At 42.7% G+C, this 23,164-nt stretch overlaps 1 protein-coding gene across 1 annotated transcript in view; it reads right to left on the bottom strand.

Moving 5' to 3' along the window:
* Positions 1 to 13,384, bottom strand: part of LOC308275584 (myosin-13) — a gene marked incomplete at both ends in the record, with an annotated part of 161,596 nt that extends 148,212 nt beyond the window's left edge. The window contains 10 exons of the mRNA XM_080713946.1: positions 251 to 389; positions 1,345 to 1,448; positions 1,568 to 1,666; positions 1,767 to 1,830; positions 4,066 to 4,158; positions 6,283 to 6,394; positions 6,488 to 6,515; positions 9,256 to 9,412; positions 10,147 to 10,290; positions 13,181 to 13,384. Of these exons, the coding sequence (XP_080570072.1) occupies positions 251 to 389; positions 1,345 to 1,448; positions 1,568 to 1,666; positions 1,767 to 1,830; positions 4,066 to 4,158; positions 6,283 to 6,394; positions 6,488 to 6,515; positions 9,256 to 9,412; positions 10,147 to 10,290; positions 13,181 to 13,384 (1,144 nt within the window). The remainder of the gene's footprint in view (positions 1 to 250; positions 390 to 1,344; positions 1,449 to 1,567; positions 1,667 to 1,766; positions 1,831 to 4,065; positions 4,159 to 6,282; positions 6,395 to 6,487; positions 6,516 to 9,255; positions 9,413 to 10,146; positions 10,291 to 13,180) is intronic.
* Between the last annotated feature and the right edge of the window lie 9,780 nt (positions 13,385 to 23,164).

Genomic DNA, 23,164 nt, shown 5'->3' with positions numbered 1-23,164 from the left:
CTAAAGTCTACCTTAAGAAGCAAGCAAGCTTCGATGGTGAGTGAAAGCAGAGTAGAGAGAGACCGATTCACTCCTATAGGAGCCCCTGAGCAAGTGAGTGGGTCTCCCCAGAGCTTGTGCGGTGCCCTGCGGACAACTCGGTCAGTTTCTACCATTAAAAGAGCAGCTCGGGAAACGGATGCAGCGTTCAGCTGGTCCAGGCTTGAGCACAGGCGGAGCATCGGGTCCCACCGGTCACAGGCGCTCTTACCTTCAGTGCCGTCCGGCTCCGCCTGCTCCTCCCGCTGCTTCTGCTTAAATTTCATGTTTCCATACTGCATCACGGCGCCCGTCAGCTTGTAGATCCCAACTTTCTCCTCTGGGCTGAAGCCCAGGATGTCAATGGCATTCTGGGAGAAAAACAGAACAACCGTCTCAGTAGGATGCAGGATCCATACATAGCGTTCTCCTGGCAGAGACCACGTGAGTTGAGCAAGATGTGGTGGCGCACGCTTGTAATCCCCGCGCTTGAGAGGCTGAGACAGGAGGATGGCACAGATTCGAAGCCAGCCTCGGCTACTGAGTGAGGCTCTCAGCAACTTAGTGAGACCCTGTTTCCAAATACAATATAAAATAGGTCTGGGAGTATAGGCCAGAGGTAGAAAGCCCCTGGGTTCTACCCCCAGTACCACAGAAATAAATAAATAAATAAATAAATAAGAATAAAAAATTGGGCTGGGGGTGTAGCTCAGAGGTGGAATGCCACCGGGTTCAATCCCCAGCAACACAAACTCACAAAATAGAGACTGTGTGTGTGTGTGTGTGTGTGTGTGTGTGGTGTGGTACTGGGGATTGAAGCCAGGGGTATTCCACCTCTAAGCAACAAAAAATGTCCAACAAATGTTAAGTGACAAACTTTATAAGTGCAAAAATTTATTCTAGTTAAAATGTTAGAGAATAGAGCCAGGCGTAGTGACACATGCCTGTCATCCCAGGACTTGGGAGGTTGAGACAGAAGGATCACAGGCTCCGGGTCAGCTTTAGCAATTTAGGGATGTCTGCAGTAACTTAGAGAGACCCTGTTTCAAAATAACAAATAAAATAGGGCTGTGGTGTAGCTCCGAGGTAGAGTGCCCTTGGGTCCGCTTTGGAGAACCTTCTGAATTCTTATGTTGGAATCTTGTGACATGGAGCTGGACAGGGAGAAGGGTAATCTGCACTAATTCTCTGAGCTTTTGATCCCTGGGATCATGGGTTTAATCAGTTAGTACCCCATGGATCCCAGTTTTCTCATAAGGTTACTGAAATGCCTCTCAGTTCATAAACTAAATAAGTCTCTCATAAACAAATAAATTCAATGCTTACGTCAGTTGCCAAAAGTTCCTCGCTATCGTCGATGCTGGCCACCGTGACCTCTCCTTGGCTAATGAAGGGAAAGTCGAAGGGGTTGGTGGAAATCAGAAGCAGGTCTGCGAAACACAAAGATCCCATTAACGTCTCACACACAACCTACTGTGGGTATCATGGGTACGGTGGGCACTGTTCCAGCGCCATGAATCGGGAAGAAAACGATACCCTGAGAGCTTACCAATTAGTTCTGGCTTCTTGTTTGACATGATTTGGTAAAAAATGTGATAGCTTCTCTCACTGGATAGCTGAAATGTCACTCTGGATTTTTCCAAGAGATCTAAGTTAACAACAAGAACAAAAATAATGTGATTCCGGGTTCCTGAGGCTTGCCTTTGCGGCTAAATACCAAGGCGTTCGTACAGAGTGTCTGGACTCACAGGTTTCAATGTCTGCTGACGCCAGCTTCCCCGTGGCTCCAAAGTGAATCCGAATGAACTTGCCCTGTCCAATGGTAGGTTGATAGACACCAGTTACTTGATTGATATGGTTCTGTGCTGGCCTCATGGGTGGGAAGCCATGAGCACTTCTTATCTCTGCTTGCCTGGCACCCAGAGTCCCCAGGCTGGGCCAGCCAGGCTCAGGTAGCTCCACCTAGAGTACCTGGCCCTGCTCCCGCAGCTGCAAGGGATGCACCCAGGGTCCTCTTCAGCTCCCTGCTCAGGACCACCGCCCACTCGACTGCTTCCTTGGGTCTTATCCGGGTTTCTTACCTGGATTCTTAAACTCTTCCTAAAACCTTGAATCAGTTACATGGTTGGGCATCCTGTCTGACTTCCCTTTTGCCTCTGGACGCTACTTTTAAGCTTTCTTGCCTCGATTTCGTATACTCCTTATAACAGGTAAATCTAACTCCCAGGATCTCTGGCTCCCAAGAGAACAACTCAGGGATTAGGTCGCCCCTTTTAGGGGAGCGACAGGTAAAATCATATGTATATTACATATAAAATACTTGATCAACAAATTTTATTTTGGCGCTCCAGTGGAGCAATCAGTTCATAAAGGGGTAATTATAAATACATTTTATTTATAAATAATGAATAGGTTTTAATATAAAATGCATGTGTCAAATTATATATGTATACAATTTACATGTATAGTACATATATTGAATGTATATATATTATATATATATAGTACACACATATATAATGTGTATGTACTCCTCATATTATCCACTTAATTGATCTACCACAATGTAAATTCGAAAGCAAAAAAGTCACCTTGTTTGTTTGTCTACACAAGGAACAAGGTCACTATTTGGTAGCACTCTCAACATTTTTTTTCTAAGTGAAACCCAAGAAAGGTTTGTCAAGGGCTGGTGAAGTTAGGTATGGATGTGTTTTGGGCTTCAGTATCATTATCTGCTTAATGGGAGATGATAGAAGTCAATCCTTCTTCCCTCTATGAATATCGGGAGGGTGAAAGATGGACAGGAAAATTGTGATGTCTGGATTAAGGTCAAGAGGAGACACTAAATAGGTGGCTGTTATAATAGGGACTTCCTGAAGATATTGTCTCTGGTAGCTGGTGTGGTACCAGATTAGCACAATCACTAATATGCTCCAACAATGTATAACCCATGTCTACACATGTAACTTGTACGCAGATCTCCCACAAAGAAGAGGGAATGGTCGTCTACACAGGAAGAAAAGTACACAGGGTTCCCAGGGCTTATCTAAGGAGAGAAAGGTCAGGGATCAGGGCTGCAACCTTTGAGGTTGCACTTTCTAATCAGTCACTATTTTGTCTTTGGGGGGTGACCATAAAATGTGGGTTTGAGATGATCCAGTTAGTGAGATGTGTGAAGTTCTGATGTACTTGTGCAACTAGAGGCATAAACAAAGGCTTCATCCCTGAGTGTTGACTTCCCCTGGTCAGTAACATTAAATTCAAGGCCAGATGTTTGTTAATTTATTTGCTGATGTGAAAGCAAGTGCCTTATTGGAGATGCTAATACTAAGTGAAGGAGGAAATGGGGCAGGAACTGGGTAAGAGCTAATTGGGTGATGTGTGCATGTATGCCTTTATCATCTTGTACTCCATTAAGATGTATGACTATAATGCACCAATAAAAATAAACAATGTTAAGTGAAATGTTGAAGAATTGAATATATCCTTCAATATCTTCGATACCAGACTCGTCCTAATTTCTGATCTCTTTTTCTGTCTTTGTTATTTGTTTTCACCCCTTCCAAGACCTCCCCACATGGACAAGGTCAAATCTGCTAACTTAATTCACACTAAGATTTCTGTGGCTAAGTCAGTGGATATTGTTCATTCATATCAAGGAAACATATGAGCAGAAGTTCAACATTCCTACTCATTAAGGAACTGTAAATTAAGACCACGATTAGCTATCACTAACCACCTATAAGAACAGCCAAAAGAAAGTTTAAAACATCTCCACCTGGAGAGATTCATTTTAGCATAAAGGAATTTGGTCTCTGCTTGTGGAAATTTAATTTATAACTTCAAAGTGGTGTGAGGTCATGTTGACTAACTAGAGAAGGGCAGTTAAATCCTCCCTCTGCCAAGAAGTCAAGTTCTTCAGAGAGTACCGCAAGATTCCAGTTAGGAAGAGTGATCTAAAGTGCTTGAGGGTAGAATGAGATTTTTCATATCTAGCACTTAAGGAGAGGGCATAGTGGTGGAGCTGGTAATGGGGCTCAGTCTTACAAATCTGGAAGAGTTGTCATTCCTCACAGTCTTGGCATTTCCAAAGGCCTCCAGCAGGGGGTTGGCCTGAATGATCTGATCCTCCAGGGTGCCCTAAAAAATAAACAAGAAAAGAGAGGACTTTGGACTGTCTTCTGCTGACTGAAAAAATATAGATGCTCTGGACAGAGTCCAAGGAGAGAAGTCAATCTTCATCCCCAGCCCGGTGTCCACTGTAGACATATGGAGATGCCCCTTGCCCCTGTCCCACCCGAGGGGGCTCTCATTGGGACAGCAATAAAGTCATTTCTGGTCCTGCCAGATTCCAGGAAGGATAAGTATCCTCTCCATCTGGATCCCCACACTGCCTTTCTTCTCCGACAGCATCTTATTCTTATTATCAAGCACGGATTTTCAGTACACGTACCTCTGTATTCACTTGACATCACAGACATTTGTGCTTAGGAGTGGAAAGAAAGGGAACAATGCAAATGACCCAAGAGATCATATAACTGAAACTGTTCTTAGTTTTTCTTTCAAAAATGTCCTTTATGAAACAAAATAATATTTTGTGAAAATTATGACTCAGAAGTCTTAACTCTAGCAAATCTTCACTTCCATGACTACTCATCCTCCTGGCTCCAGAACGATTTAGAAATGACTGTTAAACCTAGTGATTCTCAAAGAGTTGTCCCTGAACCAGCAGGATAAACATCACCTGGGAACCTATTAGAAATGCAAAACAGTAGGTCCTACTTAACTAGAAATTCTGGGCTGAGGCTCTTCTATTCCTCACTAAATGTTCTGTTGATTCTGATGTGAGTTCCTGTTTGAAAACCCTTGGTGGTACCTTTGCTTCTCCAGAGGAACAGGTGCTGCAAGCCAAGAGCACTCAGCTGTGGCTGGGGGGCTGGTACTGCACCCCAAATCCACAGGGGTAGAAAGAAACACTTTCTGTCTTGCCCCCATGTGATGCTGTGATATAATCTTGTCTTCATTCAGTTTCCCTGCACAAATATCCTAAAACCCTTGGCACCTTCAAAGTGGTTTTTTTATATTATGAATGAATGGTGGCTGGGGGTTCCTAGATAGCTTCCTGTCATTCCAGATTCCAAGATTCCAGAGTGGAACTACTACGACTCCTTCTTCTCCTTCTCCTTCTCCTTCTCCTTCTCCTTCTCCTTCTCCTTCTCCTTCTCCTCCTCCTCCTCCTCTTCCTTTCTCCTTCTTCCTCTTTTTCTCCTCCTCCTTCTCTCTTTTTTTTTTGGTACTGGGGATTGAATTCAGGGGCCTTCTATCTCTGAGCTGCACCTCCAGCCTTTTTTATTTTGAGACAGGGTCTCACTGAATTGCTGAGGCTGGTCTTGAATATACAATCCTCCTGTCTCAGCCACTCAAGTACTGGGATTGCAGGCACGCACCACCATGCCCACATCTTCACCATCTTGGGGCTCACACTGCCTCAGGATGGGGGCTAGTTACTAGAGGAATCAACCAGGTGATTAAAAGGCTGGGGATTTCAGAGGAGAGGGCCCGAACCTTGGCTTGATCAACAATGGCTGACGATTTAGACAGTCTTGCCTGTGTAATGGAACCTTCTTGAGGTTCTTTAGCCAAAGGGGTTTGGAGAGCTTCCGGATGGGTGAGCATACAGAGATTCTGGGAAATGATCTGGCAGCTCTGTGCCCTTCTCCCATACCTGGCCCTACGCATGCCTTCCAAGTGGAAGACATCCTTTTAAATCCATTCATCCTTTTAAATGCATCCTTTTAAATTAAAGGATGCATCTTGATCTGCATCCTTTAAAAAGAACAAGTACATTTCCACAAAGTGTTTGCCTGAGTCATGAGAGCCATTCTAGCCAGTCACTGAACCTGAGAAGGGATTCCTGGGAACCCCAGATTTGTGGCTGGTCAGTCCCAAGCGCAGGTCAAGCCACCTGGGGCCTGTGATTAACATTCGACATGGGGGCAGTTCTGTGGGGTCTGATAATGTCTCTGGGTAATTAGCCAAAGACTCTAATTGAGTTGTAGGATTCCAGAGGACTGGAGAATTACTCGGTGTGGAAAACACCATACACATTTGGTATTGGAAACGTTCTGTGTGATAATGCATAGAAGAGGAAAACCCTGCCTTGTTCATTCTCCGGGCTGAGCACGCGCCTTGCACACTCTTGGCGCTCACCCACATTTCAGGCGTGCTGATCCCAGCCAGCCTCAGTCGCACGCCACAGCTTACCTGCATCTTGCCCGTCTGCTGCTCCTTCTTCTTGTCCCCCGTCACCGCAATCGTCGCAAAGTACTGGATGACGCGCTTGGTGTTCACCGTCTTCCCAGCCCCAGATTCTCCACTGTCGATTTAAAGATAAACAGGATCAAGGAAAATAGAAGGTGCGGCGCTGGCTTCTACCTAAGTCCTCAAGGTGCAAACAAGGGTCACTCACGTGATGAGGATGGACTGGTTGTCTCGATCTAGAAGCACAGAAGAAAACAAAACAGAACAAATGAACAACAGATGGGGTGTAAGAGGAGGGCGACACTGGCGGAGGGGAAGGATCCAGCCTCTGGTCTGGCTTTACCCTTAACTGGTGGTGTGCTTGGGGCATGTCTAATCTTCTTGGGGACAATTTGTGCTAATTTCCTAAATGTGGGATGTCTGACATGGGCGCCTTGGAGGTGAACAGTGAACCCCACATGCAAAAGTTATTCATGTTGGTAGAACTGTACTTCCTTGCCTAGAACTTTCTCATCTTCCCTTTTAACAAAGAAAGCAAGCCTCAGGCGCAGAGCTGGTGGGAAGCCGAGGCGTCAGAGGATTTATAAACACTGATGAGCTGTCATTGTGTTTTTCTTTTCCTTTCTTTTCTTCTCACTCCATCTCTCCTCCCTCTTCCTTCTTTCTGTCTTTATTTCCTCTTCTCTCTCTTTTCCTTCCCCCTCCTTCACTCGTTCTCACTCTTTATTTCTTTCTCTCTGAGATTGAACCCAGGGGCATTCTGCCTTTCTACCTTTGAGCTACACCCCCAGACCCTTTTATTTTAAAACAGGATCTTACTAAGTTGCTGAAGCTGGCCTTGAACCTGTGATCTTGCTGTCTGAGCCTCCCAAGTACTGAGATTATAGACAGGGACCACCATACCTGGAGATTACATTTTTCTTTTTCTTTTACTTTTTTTATTTTTTATTTTGTGTGTGTGTGTGTGTGGTACTGGGGAAAAAACCCAGGGACATTCTACCTCCGAGGTATACTCCAAGCCATATATTTTTTAATTCTTTATTTTGAAACCAGTCTCACTAAGTTGTGAAGGGCCTCACTAAGTAGCTGAGGCTGGCTGTGAACCTGCGATCCTCCTATCTCAGCCTCCCAAGTACTGGGATTACAAGCATGCACCACCATGCCCGACTTTTTCTATTTGTGAAAAGTGACACTTGCTTTCCATTTATAAGTAGTTATGGATTAAATTGTGTCGCCCTAAAATTCATATATTGAAGTCCTAACCTCTAGAACCTCAGAATATGACCTTTTTAAAGAAGATGTGGATGTAACCATTCAAGAGGAGTAGGGTGATCCAGTGACTAGTATCCTTAGAATAAGGGGACATTTGAAGACAGGCAGGCATACAGGGAAAAGGTCATGTGAGGATGAAGATAGAGATCAGGTGATGTTTCTACAAGCTAAGGGATGCATACCACAGAAGCTAGGTGAGAGACCTGAAATAGATTCTCTCTCATGGTCTCAGAAGGAACCAACCTTGCCAATGCCTTGACCTCAGACTTCCAGCCTCTAGAACTATAAGCCAATACATTTCTGTTGTTTAAGCCACCCAGTCTATGGTATTTTGTTACAGTGGCCACAGTAAACTAATACAAATAATGATATTAATCTTCTCCTTGAGACTGATGTAACTTGATTTTTTTGCATGATTTTGTTGGTCCATTGAAATTGTACAACATAGTGAGATTCAAAGTGATACTTTTATGTACGCACATACCACTTGGTGTGTTTCCTTCCAGATCTTACCCCTCTCTCCCTTCTTCCTTCCCTGTACATGTTAATGAGGTTGGTAGTAATAACTTCATGTATGAATATAACATTATTTGATGTTTCCTCAAGTTTCCTCTTCTTCCCTTCTCTTCCTCATTCCCTTTCACTAGTCTACTAGTCATTTTCATCTTTTACCTGAAGCCCCCTTTTCTTCCTATTTTCTCGGTAGCTTCCACATATGAGAGAAAAAATTTAACTCTTGACTTTCTGAGACTGGCTGATCTCACTAAGTGTAACATGCTCAAGTTCCACATATTTTCCTGCAAATGACATAGTTTTGTTCTTCTTTATGGCTAAGTAAAATCTTCTGTATATATAGCATATTTTCTTTATCCATTCATCTGTTGATGGATGCCTAGCCTGTTTCCATAATTTGGCTCTTGTGAATTGCCCTACTATAAACATGGGTATGTATGTATCACTAGAGCGCTCTAATTCTCTTGGAAAGATATTGAGGAGTGGAATGGCTGAGTCATAGCATGATTCCATTCATAGTCTTTGGAGAAACCCCCATACTGATCTCTATAGTGGTGGTACTTAATTATAATCAAACTTTATAGAAAAAAAAAGATTGTTTGTGTAAATGGTAAGGATAAAATATGGGATAGGAATGACTGGAATTTGTGTTCTTAGACCTCGAATGCTTGTTTCTATTTCATGTATCTCTGTTGAGTCAAGACAGGTAAAAATTGAGCAGACAGAAGCAAGAATAGACATAATGGCTCATTATATTGTGACCATGTCTCTGCCTCTTGTGTCACTGAGAAATCTAGGGAAGTTTCAGAGGAGTCTGAGTTCAGGGATAAAGGCAGGTAAAGGGACACTGCTATTCCAATTTTTTCTAACTTTGTGGCTACTAATATAGTTTTTCTTCCAAACATGTCCAAAATGAGGGTGTTCTGAAGATAGGGACAGGACATCTCCTTGTGTTCCATAATCTTCCAAGTAAGTATGAACTTAATGTGGCTTTGGCCATGACCACAAGTCTTGCCAATTGCCACAACCTATGATAGAAAGTATTGCACCTCTCACTTTTCATCCTTAAAATCATCTAACATTCCTAAGATCATTTTCTTCCTGCATCATACAGGTGGTCAAGGCCTTGAAAGAACTTGAATAGCTAGCTGAGAATTGTTTATGAATCTATGCACCAAAGAGATTACTCACCAGTCAGCATGAACTGATAAGCGTTGTCAGAGATGGAGAAGATGTGGGGTGGGGCCTCCTGGCGTTTTTTGCCTCTGTAGGCAGACACCACCTCAGGGTTGTACACTGGCAGCCACTTGTAGGGGTTGACAGTGACACAGAAGAGGCCCGAGTAGGTCTGTGGGAGAAGACAGGTGTTATGGTCAGATATATAATACCGCTTGAAAAGCTCAGGGTTGATACAGTTAAGTCATGAAGTTTGAAACCTCCTTAGTAAGTAGTAAACTAGGTAGGTGGAGTGTGACTGGAGAAGGTGGGTTCTTGAGAGTGTGGTCTTAGGGATTACATTTGTGTATTTGAATCCCTTTTCATGCTTGCTTTCTCTCTGTTTTGCTTCCAGCCTCTACGATGTGAGAGCAGAGTCCTGCTCTCTACCTCTCACTGGCCCACCATGCCCTGAGCTCTGCAGACCCAGCCTCACATGGACTGAACCCTGAATCTCCGAAAACCTGTGAGCAAATAAATCTCCCTTCCTCTAAATTGTGTGGTCAGGTCTTTTGGATTATAGTAGTAAGAATGTTGATGGAGACGACAGGGTTGCTTAGTCAGCAGTCACCTCACTGTACTTGAAGGGCACAGGGAGAGGAACCAGAGGAATGTGCTCATTATCAAGAAGCTGAATATTTTCATTGATTTGTCTCCTCTTCCTATCATTTGCTGCTGCACACAGCGCTTCAGTTTTCAAGCAAGTTCATTAAGAGCTGGCTTTCCCCACGCACACTTTCAAATGCATGAGAATGTACAACACTGACTAAATGATCGGTCATAAAAGAACCCTTTGACAGCAATATCTGGAAACAAAGTCCTTAACAGGTGGAGCTGGTGGGCAGTCACTTCCCAGGGGACACTCACGTAGATCATCCAGGCTGCATAGCGCTCTTTGAGGTTGTACAGTACGGCAGGCTCGTGCAGGTGGGTCATCATGGCCATGTCCTCGATCTTGTCAAATTTGGGAGGGTTCATGGGGAACACCTGGTCACTTTTCAGAGTGAGTGTCTGGGTATTGAGAAGAAAAGCAAATGCTGAATGGAAAAGCTGGTACGCCACACCCAACTTGACCAGAGTGGTGGACATGGCAAGGTATTGTGATACAATTACCCCAGTACAATGATAACTTCATGGGTCCTTTCTGTGCCTAGAGATGATCCTTAAATAACTGTCCTCGAGCCAGGCGTGGTGGCGCACGCTTGTAATCCCTGCGCTTGGGAGGCTGAGACAGGAGGATCGCACACGTTTGAAGCCAGCCTCAGCTACTTAGTGAGGCTCTCAGCAACTTAGTGAGACTCTGTTCCCAAATAAAGTATAAAATAGGTCTGGGAGTATAGCCCGGAGGTAGGAAAGCCCCTAGGTTCCACCCACAATATTATACACACACACACACACACACACACACACACACACACACACACATACACACACACATGTCCTTGAATAACCTGACTCTGGAAAAAACTAAAAACCAATTCTAGTCTGATCCCCGCCCCCTCCCCTTCAGCCTGCTGTCTTCTATGCCAGGAGAGGGTCACAGGGGCGTAGACCTACAGAGCTTTGGCCCAGATGGGGTTAATCACCAATGGCAGGGTAGATTGCCTTTGTTTACCATTCTTGTTGTGAGTGCTGCAGGGAGACAAAGGTAAGAAGGTTGAAATGAACAGCTCCAATGTCTGCTCTGCACTTTTCCCTCCACAGCTGTGTTCAGGGGGCTCCTTTGTCCAGAATATCTTCACTGATATTATACCCAGATCACCTCCGGAGCCCTCTCTTCCTCCTCTCCTGTTATTTGAAGGCTTCTGTAATTCTTACAATACTCTCATATTTAAAAACATCTTGACTTTCATCATGGCTTATGGCTGAATCATATTTTGAGACAATTACTAACTTTTTTTATCCAATGAGTTTTTCCTACCACCCTCCACTCAAGAATACAGTTAGCTCTATACCTTGTTCTTTTTTTCTTTTTCTATTTTCTTTTTCTTTCTTTCTTTCTTTACAGTACTAGAAATCAAAACCAGGGGTATTCTACCACTGAGCTATATTCCCAGCCCTTTTTATGTTTTATTTTGAGTCAATGTCTGCTATGCTAAGTTGTCCAGGCCGGTCTCAAACCCGTGATCCTCCTGCCTCAGCCTCCTCACTCGCTGGGATTTCAGGTGTGCACCTCTGCACCTGGCTTCTCTTGTGATGCTAGGGATTGGTCCTGATGTCTTGTGCATGCTAGGTGAGTGCTGTACTACTGAGCTACTGAGCTACAGCCCCACCTCCTATACTTCATTCTTTATTTTTATTTTTTGTGGTACTGGGGATGGAATCCAGGATTACTGTACCTTCGAGCTACACCCCAGCCCTATTTTTTAGTCTTTTAAATTTTATATTTATTTATTTATTTATTTATTTATTTATTTATTTATAGTACTGGGGATGGAACCCAGGGGGATTCTACCACCTACACCCTTCGCCCTTTTTAGTTTTTGAAACAGGGTATCACCAAGTTGCGAAGGGCCCCGCTAAAGTAGCTGAGGCTGTCCTGCAAACCGCGATCCTCTTGTCTCAACCTCCCGAAGGCTGGGATTACAAACGTGCGCCACCACGCCCGGCTTCTGCACTTCATTCTTAAGAGAGGTAGAAAATAGGCAGAAAAGAGAAAGAGCCAATAGGACTTTCTGGATTTTGTTTTCCAAAAAGCCGAGTTCTTAGAAGAGCTTTTTTCAGGAAAGGTAAAAGAAAGGAGATTTGCTAGTATAGACTAAATTTCTTGAGAAGGGTACCCTCCTGTCTCACTCCATTAGACTAGAAAGATGCCATAGCCAAAATGGAGGGGGAAAAAAGTCTGTATCCTGAAACGTCAGAAACTGGCACTTGCTTTCCAAAAGATTCACCAGGGAGGGAGGCAGTGAGACCTCAGTGTCATAGTGTTAAGGTTTTGAAAATGTACCACAATGTGTGTGTGTGTGTGTGTGTGTGTGTGTGTGTGTGTGTTACTGAGGACTGGACATAGGGGCATTCTACCTTTGAGCTACAACCCCAGCCTTTATTTTATTTTATTTTTTCTTTTGAAACAGGGTCCCACTAAGTTGTTGCGAGTCTTGCTAAGTTGCTAAGGTCAGTCTCAAACTTGAAATCTTCCTTTCACAGCATCCCAAGTATTGGGTTTACAGGTATGCACTACCGTACCTGGATATTTCCAGCCATTCACAAAATTATTCACTTTGAAACAAGTTCTTGCTAAGTTAAACCTGCATGCCATTATCCCTGGCTGGTGCTGCAGTCTTTAAAATAGAACGACCCCAAGAATAACTAAAGAAGTTTTCCTCTCCCAGGGCCAGGGAAAGGGGGCTGAAATCATAACATAAGTTAAAAAAAAAAAGCTCTGTCTTAAGGATTTATGAACTGAGACTCACACCTATTTTATACATCTTGACCCCCACACTTGATGGAAACTTCGAGGGAGCAGATGCTCTGATTTTCTTATATTTGCACTGATCTCTGCTTTGACTGAGATGTACAGTAAAGACTGAATTAAATGGCATACTGTAATTCTGTACATTAAACAAGCCAATGTCTCCCGAGCTTCCTCAACAAGAGTCACCCTGGAGCCCACAGAGCTGTATTTGCTTGGCCCACCCAGCAAGAAGAGCATCAATTTCTCCGTTAAGAAGTCTAGCCTTTGTCGCCCTTTCCTCCAAAGCTAACACTGCAAAACCCTCAAAGCTCAAGCCCTGGAAGAAAAGAGGCAGGGGTTCCACCTGCTCCTTTAGTATGTGACAGGTAGACACACATTCTATTCTGTCTCCAGATTCCCATGGACCAGCCTGCAATTTGTAATCATCCGTTCTAAAGAAAAATGGGGATTCCCGTATAATAAAAGACATTTGAGACCAACACTTACCCGGTCATCCAGGGTCTTGACGGTGACTTTGTCGTCTTCCCGGCTCTCAATCATACCTTTCACGTACATTTCCTTATCATCCACTGCAAAGCAGGCTTTCTTGGAGTCAAATGGGCGGTTCTGAGCCTCGATCCTCTCCTTCTCTGGTTTCCGGAGATAGGGAGCTGCTTCTCCAAAAATGGCCATCTCCGCGTCTGAGCTCATGGCTGCAGGGGGCTGGGAGGAACAGGGGGATGGCTGAGTCTTGTGCGTGGGTGACTTACTGCATCTGCAGGGACCCTGCTGATTATTTTCATTCAATGAGGGCCAAATTTAAAAGCTCTTCAGGTGAAGGTAGGTCCTGAGGAACCTACAACTAAGTCTAGGGTTTAGAGTGTGTAAATTAGAATGAGTTAGAGAACATTTTACTCTAAAAAAAAAAAAAATAGCGTGAGAGCCGGGCGTGGTGGCGCACGCTTGTAATCCCAGCATTCGGGAGGCTGAGACAGGAGGATCGTGGTTCGTGGACAGCCTCAGCTACTTAGTGAGGCCCTTCACAACTCAGTGAGACCCTGTTTCAAAAGTAAAGAATAAAAAATTGGGCACGGGGTAAAAAAGATAATGTTAGGGTATTTTTATTTCTGGGTCTCCCTCCCTTCCTTCCTTCCCTCCTTCCTTCCTTCCTTCTTCCTTCCTTTCTTTCTCTCTTTTCTTTCTTTCTGTGGTACTGGGGGTGGAAACCAGGGGATTTCAACCTCTGGGCTACACTGCCAGACCTATTTTTTAATATTTTGTTTGGAAAACAGGGTCTCACTAAGTTGCTAAAAGCCTTACTAAGTAGCTGAGGCTGGCTTTGAACCTGTTTGATTTTCCTGCCTCAGCCTCCCAAGTACTGGGATTACAAGCGTGTGCCACCACGTCCATCTTCTTTCTTTCGTAAAAAAAAAAAAAAAAAATATATATATATATATATATATATATATGTGTGTGTGTGTGTGTGTGTGTGTGTGTGTGTGTGTGTGTTTATGTATAATTTGTAGTACTGGGGATGGAACCCAGGGGCATTCTACCTCTGAGCTACAACCCTAGCCCTATTTTTTATTCTTTGATTTGAAACAGGGTCTTGCTGAGTTACAAAGGATCTCACTAAGTAGCTGAGGCTCTCTGCGAACTGCAATCCTTCGGTCTCAGCCTCCCAAATGCTAGAATTACAAGCGTGTGCCTCCACGCCCAGCTTTTTAAAAATATTTTTAGTGCAGCCCCAGATTTTCCTGTCTGAACCAATTAGAGGTGGCTGCCAGGAGCACAGGAAAGGAGACCTCAGCAAGCACTTTCTAAATTGCACATCCTGTTGGAGCTTTGTGACCCTGGCTTAACTGAATCTGGAAATAGTTACTGAGATGCTGATAATTTCCAATAGGAATTATGCTGATAATTGCCAAGAGAAATTTCAGATAGCCCAGTGAGAAGTAAATGATCTGAATATAAAGGCTCATCACGTTTGAGCGATGAGGTTATGGGATTCCTGAGAGCATAGTGTAAAGGTTCCAAATGTTGGCACCCACCAGAAGCCCCCCACTGCCCAGGACTGGTTAGAGCATGGATTGCTGGACCCTTTTCCTGGACCCAGAGCTTAGGATTCAGTAGGTCCAGGGTGGGGCCTGAAAATGGGCATTTATGTCAAATTCATAGGTATGGCTGCTCTTGGTCCAGAAACCTCTCTTTGGCAAATGCTGGCTGCTTTACTGTGTGTAGCAACATCAGGTGTGACCAAGAGTGTTTAATCAAATTAACACCTGCCTTAGAATTCACTGCCTGAAGCCGGGCGTGGTGGCGCACGCTTGTAATCCCCGCGCTTGGGAGGCAGAGACAGGAGGATCGCGCAGGTTTGAAGCCAGCCGCGCGCGCTGGCTTGGGAGACCCTTTTTCCAAATAAAAATGTAAAAATAGGTCTGGGAGTGTAGCCCGGAGGTAGAAGGGCCTCCAGGAACCCCAGTACCACAAAAAAAAAGAAACTAAAAAAAAAAAAAGAATTCACTGCCGTGTGTGTGTGTGTGTGTGTGTGTGTGTGTGTGTGTGATATAAGCCTTTTCACAAGAATATTAAAAAGATACATACTTAAGAATTGAAATTTAAGAAAATTAGCAATTCTTACTGTTAAAATTTCAAGTCATTCTTCAATGAAAGTAGGTTTTTCAACTGAAAAAGGTTTTTTTTTGTTTTTTTTTTTTAATGGAACTGGGGATGGAACCCAGGGGCCTTCTACCTCCAAGCTACACTCCCAGCCCTATTTTATATTTTATTTGGAAACAGGGTCTCACTAAGTTGCTGAGAGTCTCACTAAGTTGCTGAGGCTGGCTTCGAACCTGTGCGATCCTCCTGTCTCAGCCTCCCAAGTACTGGGATTACAAGTGTGCGCCACCATGCCCAGCTCTGAAAAAGGTTTTTCAGTGCAAGTGTAGGGCCATGAAGACTAGCATGATGACAAGGCCAGTTTGGTGTATGATGCTGGTTTGCAATAACCAGGCACCAACATTCATATACGTTCTTGCTTTTGTGTCAGTCTCATGATTAAGCAGACAAGTAATAGCTGGGAATCCTTATAAAATTGTTTTCACCTTGTGTACCTCCTGAAAGGTTCTTGGGGATCCCCGAGGACACATGAGCCACACTCTGAGAATGAGCACACGATAGCAACAGGGAATCTTGGCAACATACAGGTTTACAGCCTTCTATTATTTAGCTTGACTTAGTCTTAAGCACTATACCCAAAAGTGATGCAGGAAGACGACACACATTAAAACCACCTGCAATTGGATCTCGGTACCTGGGACCAAGAAATCAGTCCTTTTGCAAGGGCCTCGGAGTGATGTTTTGGGACTATTCATTTAAAATGTTCCTTTGTTTTTCCCAAAGCATTTTTTCCCTAAAGCCAAGGTCATGACAGAGTCCCATTGGCTGTGCACAAGATGGAATTTAGGCACAGATTTCTTAATTTAGCAATTGCATTCTTACTTGTCTAATTAATTTTTGATACTGGGGATTGAACCCGGAGCCTCACACAAGATAAACGAGCACTTTACCACTGAGCTACACTCCCAGCCTGGCTTAGAAATACCCAAGTGTTGGGTAGCTGAGACAAGAGGATTGCAGGTTCAAGGCCAGCCTCAACAACTTAGGGAGGCCCTTAGCTACTCAGTGAGACTCTGTTTCTAAGTTAAAAAATGAATTAGGGTGGGGAGGTGTGAGGTGTGGGCTCAGAGTTATAACACCCCTGAATTCAATCTCACACACACACACACACACACACACACACACACACACACACACGAAATACAAGAACTGATGTGTGCATGTATGTTTGTATCAATCTAAACCCTTCTATTATGTATAATTGTAATGCACCAATTAAAGCATTAAAACATTGTTTTTATTTTGAGACAGGGTCTCACTAAATTTCAAGGCTGGTTTTGGACCTCTGATCCTCCTTCTTCAGTCTCCCACATAGTTGGGATTGCAAGTAGGGACCGCCATGCCTGGCAGTAACTGTACAATTATTTTAAAGTCCATGCCCTTATTTTATCTAAATATAAAATGACAACAGCTATATATTCTACAAACAAAGAAATAAAATGCAGCTAATTCAAACTACAATATTCCTTTCATGGATTATAATATGCATCCCAACTTCAGAGGTAATACTTTATAAAAAGATGCGAAAAAGGTGTGAAAAAATTCAGAATTTGTAAACATGGTGACACATGCCCCCCATCTGAGGAGTGTATCACATCTGCCTAGACTGTAGATCATGTTTCTTGAATTTTAATGTGTATATTAATTCATTGGAAAATCTCCAGGAGCTCTGGATTGGGATTTGATATCTTGAAAATTTTGTAAATTCCTTAGCTAGTGCTGATGTAGCTGGCCCACACTCCCATAATAAGAATATAAGGAAGCTTTTCTTGAAAAAAATCAAAGAAAAAAAGAATCAATGTAAATAAAATTATTACATGAATTATTGGTACTGTCATTAAATGGTTCTCGCAAAGCTTGCCATGGCAACCTAAGAATCAAGCCTAAAGTTGACAAAAGACTACGATTACTGATGGTTGAAGTACATTTTTAGTCTTCGTAGGAAAAAGTAGAATTTTCCATTTGAGCCTCAGGTCACAACTAATTTTCAGGTAGAAATTGTTTTGCCTTCTCCCTACTCCCTAACCAGGACTCAGAACCCAGTTCCTCATAGTCTTATGACCTAGGCGATGCCTGAGTTGTCCAACAGTATTCTTGCACAAGAGTTACCCAGCCTGGTTGAACAACTTCAGATGCAACCCTTCCATTTTGAACAAGATTGACGGGTCCACAATTCTCTTTGCTTTAAACTGATATTTGGCTCCCATAACTTCTTTTTTTTTTTTTTTTGGTGGTACTAGGGGTGGAACCCAGGGGCTTTCTACCTCTGGGCTATACTCCCAGTACTCCCAGACCTTTTTTATATTTTATTTGAAAACAGGGTCTCACTAAGTTGCTGAGAGCCTCACTAAGTAACTGAGGCTGGCTTCGAACCCATGCGATCCTCCTGTCTCAGCCTCCCAAGCGCGGAGATTACAAGGGTGCGTCACCACGCCCGGCTGTTCCCATAACTTCTGATGGTGATTCTCATTTTAGTTCTTGGTAACATCAGGACAAGGTCACGTCTTCCTACAAGACAACTCTTCTTGAGCTTTGATGGCTATTCTTGTTCTCCTTGGCTTTGTTTTCTCCGTGCTCAGTGGACCCAATCCCATCATCATCTGCTTCTTCCATGATGTGTTTGTTTCTGGATCTCCTTAACTGTCCTGGTCCCTTGACCCTGGATGGACTCCTGTTAATCTCTTCAAGTGTGAGGTCCAAGTCGCATGTCCCTCACCTCTCCTGACCTAGGTGTAATGGCTGAGGTGGTGACTGGCCATTGGCATCTGCATCATGCTGCTGACTCACCATTCACTGCCCAGCAAAGCCCCACAATCCTCTCTGTGCATGAGGTTGCTATGCACAATTCTTCTCCCTATATTTATGCAAACGTGCCTTGGGACCCACGGGTAAAACCACTCGTTCTTGGCTAATGAACTTGACCTTGTTAGACCTGACCCCACTTTCTTGATGCACAACTCATGGTGCTCTCTACCCTCTGAGACTTCCTTAATTAGCCTCTTCTCTGTTCCATGAGCGTGACCTGCACCCACGCTGCTGAGCTGAGCCGCAGCAACCACCTTCTCTCTTCCTGTCTTGAAGGACCTTCTAATTGACATGGCCACCACCACCCACCTGGTCTCCATCACCACCTCTGTTTGCTCTCAAGCAGAGGCGCAGCTGCATAGATTGAGGGATGCCAGCTCTGCCTTAGGAACAGCCGACCTAGCGAGTGTGTGAACTGAATCTGGACCCTCTGAACATCATATTCTGGGCCAACTCAGTCTATTAACCTGGAGCTGCACTTTCGAATTTGGCAATCCATTTTATACATTTCAATGCAAAGACTGAACTGTTGGGGAGCTATTCTTCCTTCTGTAAAACCTGCACATTTTGTGACCTGCCTTTGAGAATGCTTCAGTAATTGGTCTCAAATGCATTGATTTCAGCTGCTGATGGGTGTGGGAAGATCAGAGAAGGTATGAAATAGTGTTTGTTAATTTAAATGGTTGCAGTCACGACAAAGCTAAAAGTAACTCTTACCTTTTTCGGTTCCCGAGGTGAGAGTGAGTGTCCTTCAGGAATGAAGCGTCTTTTAGGGGAGAATTTAAGAAATCAAAAACAAAACCACACAAATGACAATAACAAAAAAAAGATGAATTACAAAGACTTTAAATAAATACAGAAATTCTGTGGTCCTAGTCTATTTACACTTACGTAGATGCAGAGTAGACGGTGTGAGATTAAAATGAATTTCCATTTTGCAATTTTAGTTTCAGTCAACTCTTTACATAATCAATTAATTATAAGACAAACTCTTTACATAATCAATTAATTATAAGACATGTGTGTGTGTGGGTGGGTGTGTGTGTGTGTGTGTGTGTGAGAGAGAGAGAGAGAGAGAGAGAGAGAAAGAAACTAGGAACTGAACCTGGGGCATTCTGCCTCCAACCTACATTCTCACCCCTTTTTATTTTATATTTTGAAATATTTTTAAAATATTACATATATTTTATATTTATATCTTGCTAAATTGCCATGATCCTTCAGTTTCAGCCTCCCAAGTTCTGAGATTACAGGTGTTCACCACCACATTTGGCTTTACAGCATTTTTTAAAAGAAACTTCTGTGTGTGAGAGAAGCACTGTGTCAGCTCCTCAGGCAGTATGAAGAAGAATAAACTGGTCTCTGCCCTGTAATAATTTTAAATTTAATAAGTGTTAAAAGGAATGCTCAGATAAATCTTAGAACAAGGAGTAATAAAAAACATTTTTCGTAAGAGTCTAAACCAAGTATTATGGGGACTTGTGTCTGGTTTGGGGCTCAGTGGTTGGAGTCAGGGAACTAAGGAAGGAGGGAGGGAATGATTGATCTGGACTGTAACTAAATGCTGCGGGACAACTGTCAAAATCTTTGCCAAGAAGGGGGAAATTGTGAATTGTGGGGAAGACTCCTTTGAGAGTTCTAGGAAGGGTGCCCTAAATTCTCCTGGAAAAGATGAAGATAGAGAAGCTGAAAATTCATCCAAAACTAAACAATTTAATCTCTAGGAATTTGTAAAGTGCATGGCTGTCTCAAGAAGTTATGTCTGAAAATGTCAATATAAATTTTCATTTAAGCAGATTTCCCATTTCCCATGCAATACATTTGTGTGTGTGTGTGTGTGTGTGTGTGTGTGTGTGTGTGTGTGTGTGTGTGTTACTGGGGATAGAACCCAGGGGCATTCTACCTTCGAGCGATACCCCTAGCCCTATTCTTTAGTCTTTATTTTGAAACAGGATCTCACTGAGTTTCAAAGGGCCTCATTAAATAGCTGAGGCTGGCTGAGAACCGCAATCCTCCTGTCTCAGCCTCCCAAATTCTGGGATTACAAGCGTGTGCCACCACGCCCACCAGGCCAGGGGAACGTGCTGTGAAATGCTATGTGGAAAGGAACACACACTTTAGCATTTGGTTTGTTATTCTGGTGTCTTTTTCCCTCTCCTTTAAGAGACTTTAATAAATTCCTGCTAGATTCTAAAATGAACATAAATAGAATAAATAAAAAATTAATTTTATTAATTAAGTGAATTGTATTAATTTATTACATATTGTATTCTGAATCCTTAATTCAAAAGAAGAAGTTAAGACTGGAATGCAAAGCCGTGGGTTTCAAACACCAGTTTTGTTAAGGAGCTGTTGAGATTTCTTTGGCTTTTCATTTCGTTCTTTAAAATGAGCCATGCCAGAAAAAAATCTCTAAAATTCCTTTCATTCCTGTGAGTCTATGATGGAAAGTTCTCCAGTGGAGGCAGTTGCCCCAAATCAGAGCATCACACAACTTTGAAAGTCAGAGTCATTTTGAAGGATGGCATGACATTTTCAGATAAGACCTGGTCCAAAGTTCTTAAGACACACCAAGGCAGACCAACCTGCAAACCAGCCAATACCAACAAGACTGTGATGCATCCAAAGATGGATAAAATGTGGGACAATTCTAAGGGGTGATTTCTTCCTGCAACCAGAGATTTAAGTAATCATAAAAAGTAATAGTTCAAGACAATTACAAAGGAGATATCATAAATTTAAGATGCTAAGTTTGCTTATCCCGTGGTGTAATATCAACCTAAAGAATCACAGGGGAAATTATACATCACATTCTGTTTTTGTTCTGTAGGTTGTTGTTGTTGTTGTTGTTGTTGTTGTTGTTATTATTATTATTATTATTATTATTATTAGCTTTCTTAACTGTTTATATTCTTTTTTCACCCCTTGGAAAATCTGCTTGAAACCAACTCCTATGGTAATTTTTTCCCCCCAGATACTTTGTCTTGCCATCTTATCTCTGACATTACCCTTAAAAACGGACCTTATATTTCAGTAGGCCCCCAGGATAAACTCCTACGTTGCCTTCCCGTCTTGACTGGTAACCTGGGCACCTTAGTCATAGCTATATGAAAGGGGGTAAAAAAAAAAATGGGCATTTGTGAGCACTTACCTTAGGTGCTGTGGTCAGAGTGATTCCGGGAGTATGGTCCCTGGCTCTCTTTATATTCCCAAATCTGCCAGCCCAGCACTCTAACGTGGCTATATTTGGGGGATCACCATTTACTTGTTAGATGTAAATGTGTCGTAGCACTGATCTCTCAGTCTTGTTAAATTACTTGGATAAACGACCAGCGGAGGCTGCATGATGCCAAGTCAGCTGCGTAGGGATTTTGACGTTGGACACAGATCTTTGAGACTTAGAGAGTCCTAGGGGCTGAGTGGAACTGGGGCAGAGTGTGCTAAGAAGGTCGGTGAAGGGCATAGCCAACTACTGGATGGTTTGTCAGGCGATGGATGATCAATAGCGTGGACCGTGACGACACCTCATTTACCCAGCATTGACGTGAGATGCAGTGGTCCTCTTTTTGTACTATTTAATAAAGCCAGTCTTACTCATTTATTTGTTTGCTTAAAAAATTCACGATAGAAGGAAAGCTTCCTAAAATGGATTACATATTATCCTGCTTTAATCTAGTATCTTGAATAGAGCTTAACTTTTTCTTAGTATTTCTAGTGTTTTGGGAAATAATGTAAAGATGTTGCGGTGAATATTAGGTCCTTGGTAGGTCCTTGGTGGGTTTTGCCCTGTATTCGTTACTTCTGGACTAAGGCCATTTTTTTTTAAGTTTTTATGTGTTTATATGCTTTTTTATTCTTTTCTTTTCTCGACACAGGGTCTTGCTATGTGGTTCAGGCTGGCCTTGAACTCTTGGGCTCAAGGGATTCCTCTGCCTCAGTGTCCAGATTACCTGGGATTACAAAGTAGAGCTGTCATGCCTGGCTTTTTATACTTTATACCTCTCGGTGGTCATTCCTTCCTGTGGTTAGTAAGTTGGCCTCTACTAGCCTGATTTTGCTTTTTTAAAATCTGCTCTCAATTGAGAAACAGATTACAAAGATTAAGAATCTGAGAAATAAATTATTGAGATTAGGCCAAAGTAAGACTAAATCAATTTTGAGGAAAGTTCTAGAGGGTTCTAATTTAAAAAAAAAAAGTCTTTATGACAACTCCTATGGTTTTTCAGATGATTTTCCTGTATAAAAAATAAGTGATGTTTGAAAATGAAGGGACAGTTGTACACACAAATGTTCAAGTCATTTACAGTGATACAGTCTGGGATATTTATTTATTTACCTATTTATTTTGGTCCTAGAGATTGAACTCAGGGACATTCTGTTTTTGAGTTACACCCCCAGCCCTATTTTGTTTTATTTCAAAACAGAGTTTTGCTAAGTTGCTGAGAGCTTTGCTAAGTTGCTGAGGTTGACCTTGAACCTACGATTCTCCTGTCTCGGCCTCCCAAGTACTGGAATTACAAGTGTGAACCACCATACCTAGCTTGGGTTATTTAAATTGTTTATGTTCAATGTTTGCTGAATTAAAGAATCTCTATTGAGTCCTCCAGTGTATAGCATTTCATATAGGCCACTTCCAAAGGCTGATTACGTTAGTCGAAATGAATTTGCAGGCAGAGGAGGAATAGATAGAAATAGGACTTCCGCACAACATTTTCCTAAATAGATTTGATAGAATGCTTAGGGAAACTGAAATGAAAATTTCCATGGTTAAAAAATTTCAAGAAATTGTGGCAGACCCTATTCTTACCTGTTAAAGATTTAAATAAATATTACTATATTGAGAGATCTGAGCGTTAAATAAATATTAATATATTGAGGGACCTGAGAAGTCTTTCAGTAAAGAAATATGAATAACTTTTTTTTCTGTATTGGGAGTAGAACCCAGGGCTTCACATATGTTAGGCAAGTGCTCTACCACTGAGCGACACCCCCAGTCTTGGATATCTA

Source organism: Muscardinus avellanarius (assembly GCF_963383645.1).
Source record: "Muscardinus avellanarius genome assembly, chromosome: 16".
NCBI classification, from domain to species: domain Eukaryota; kingdom Metazoa; phylum Chordata; class Mammalia; order Rodentia; family Gliridae; genus Muscardinus; species Muscardinus avellanarius.
This window is presented reverse-complemented; position numbering and strand designations above follow the sequence as displayed.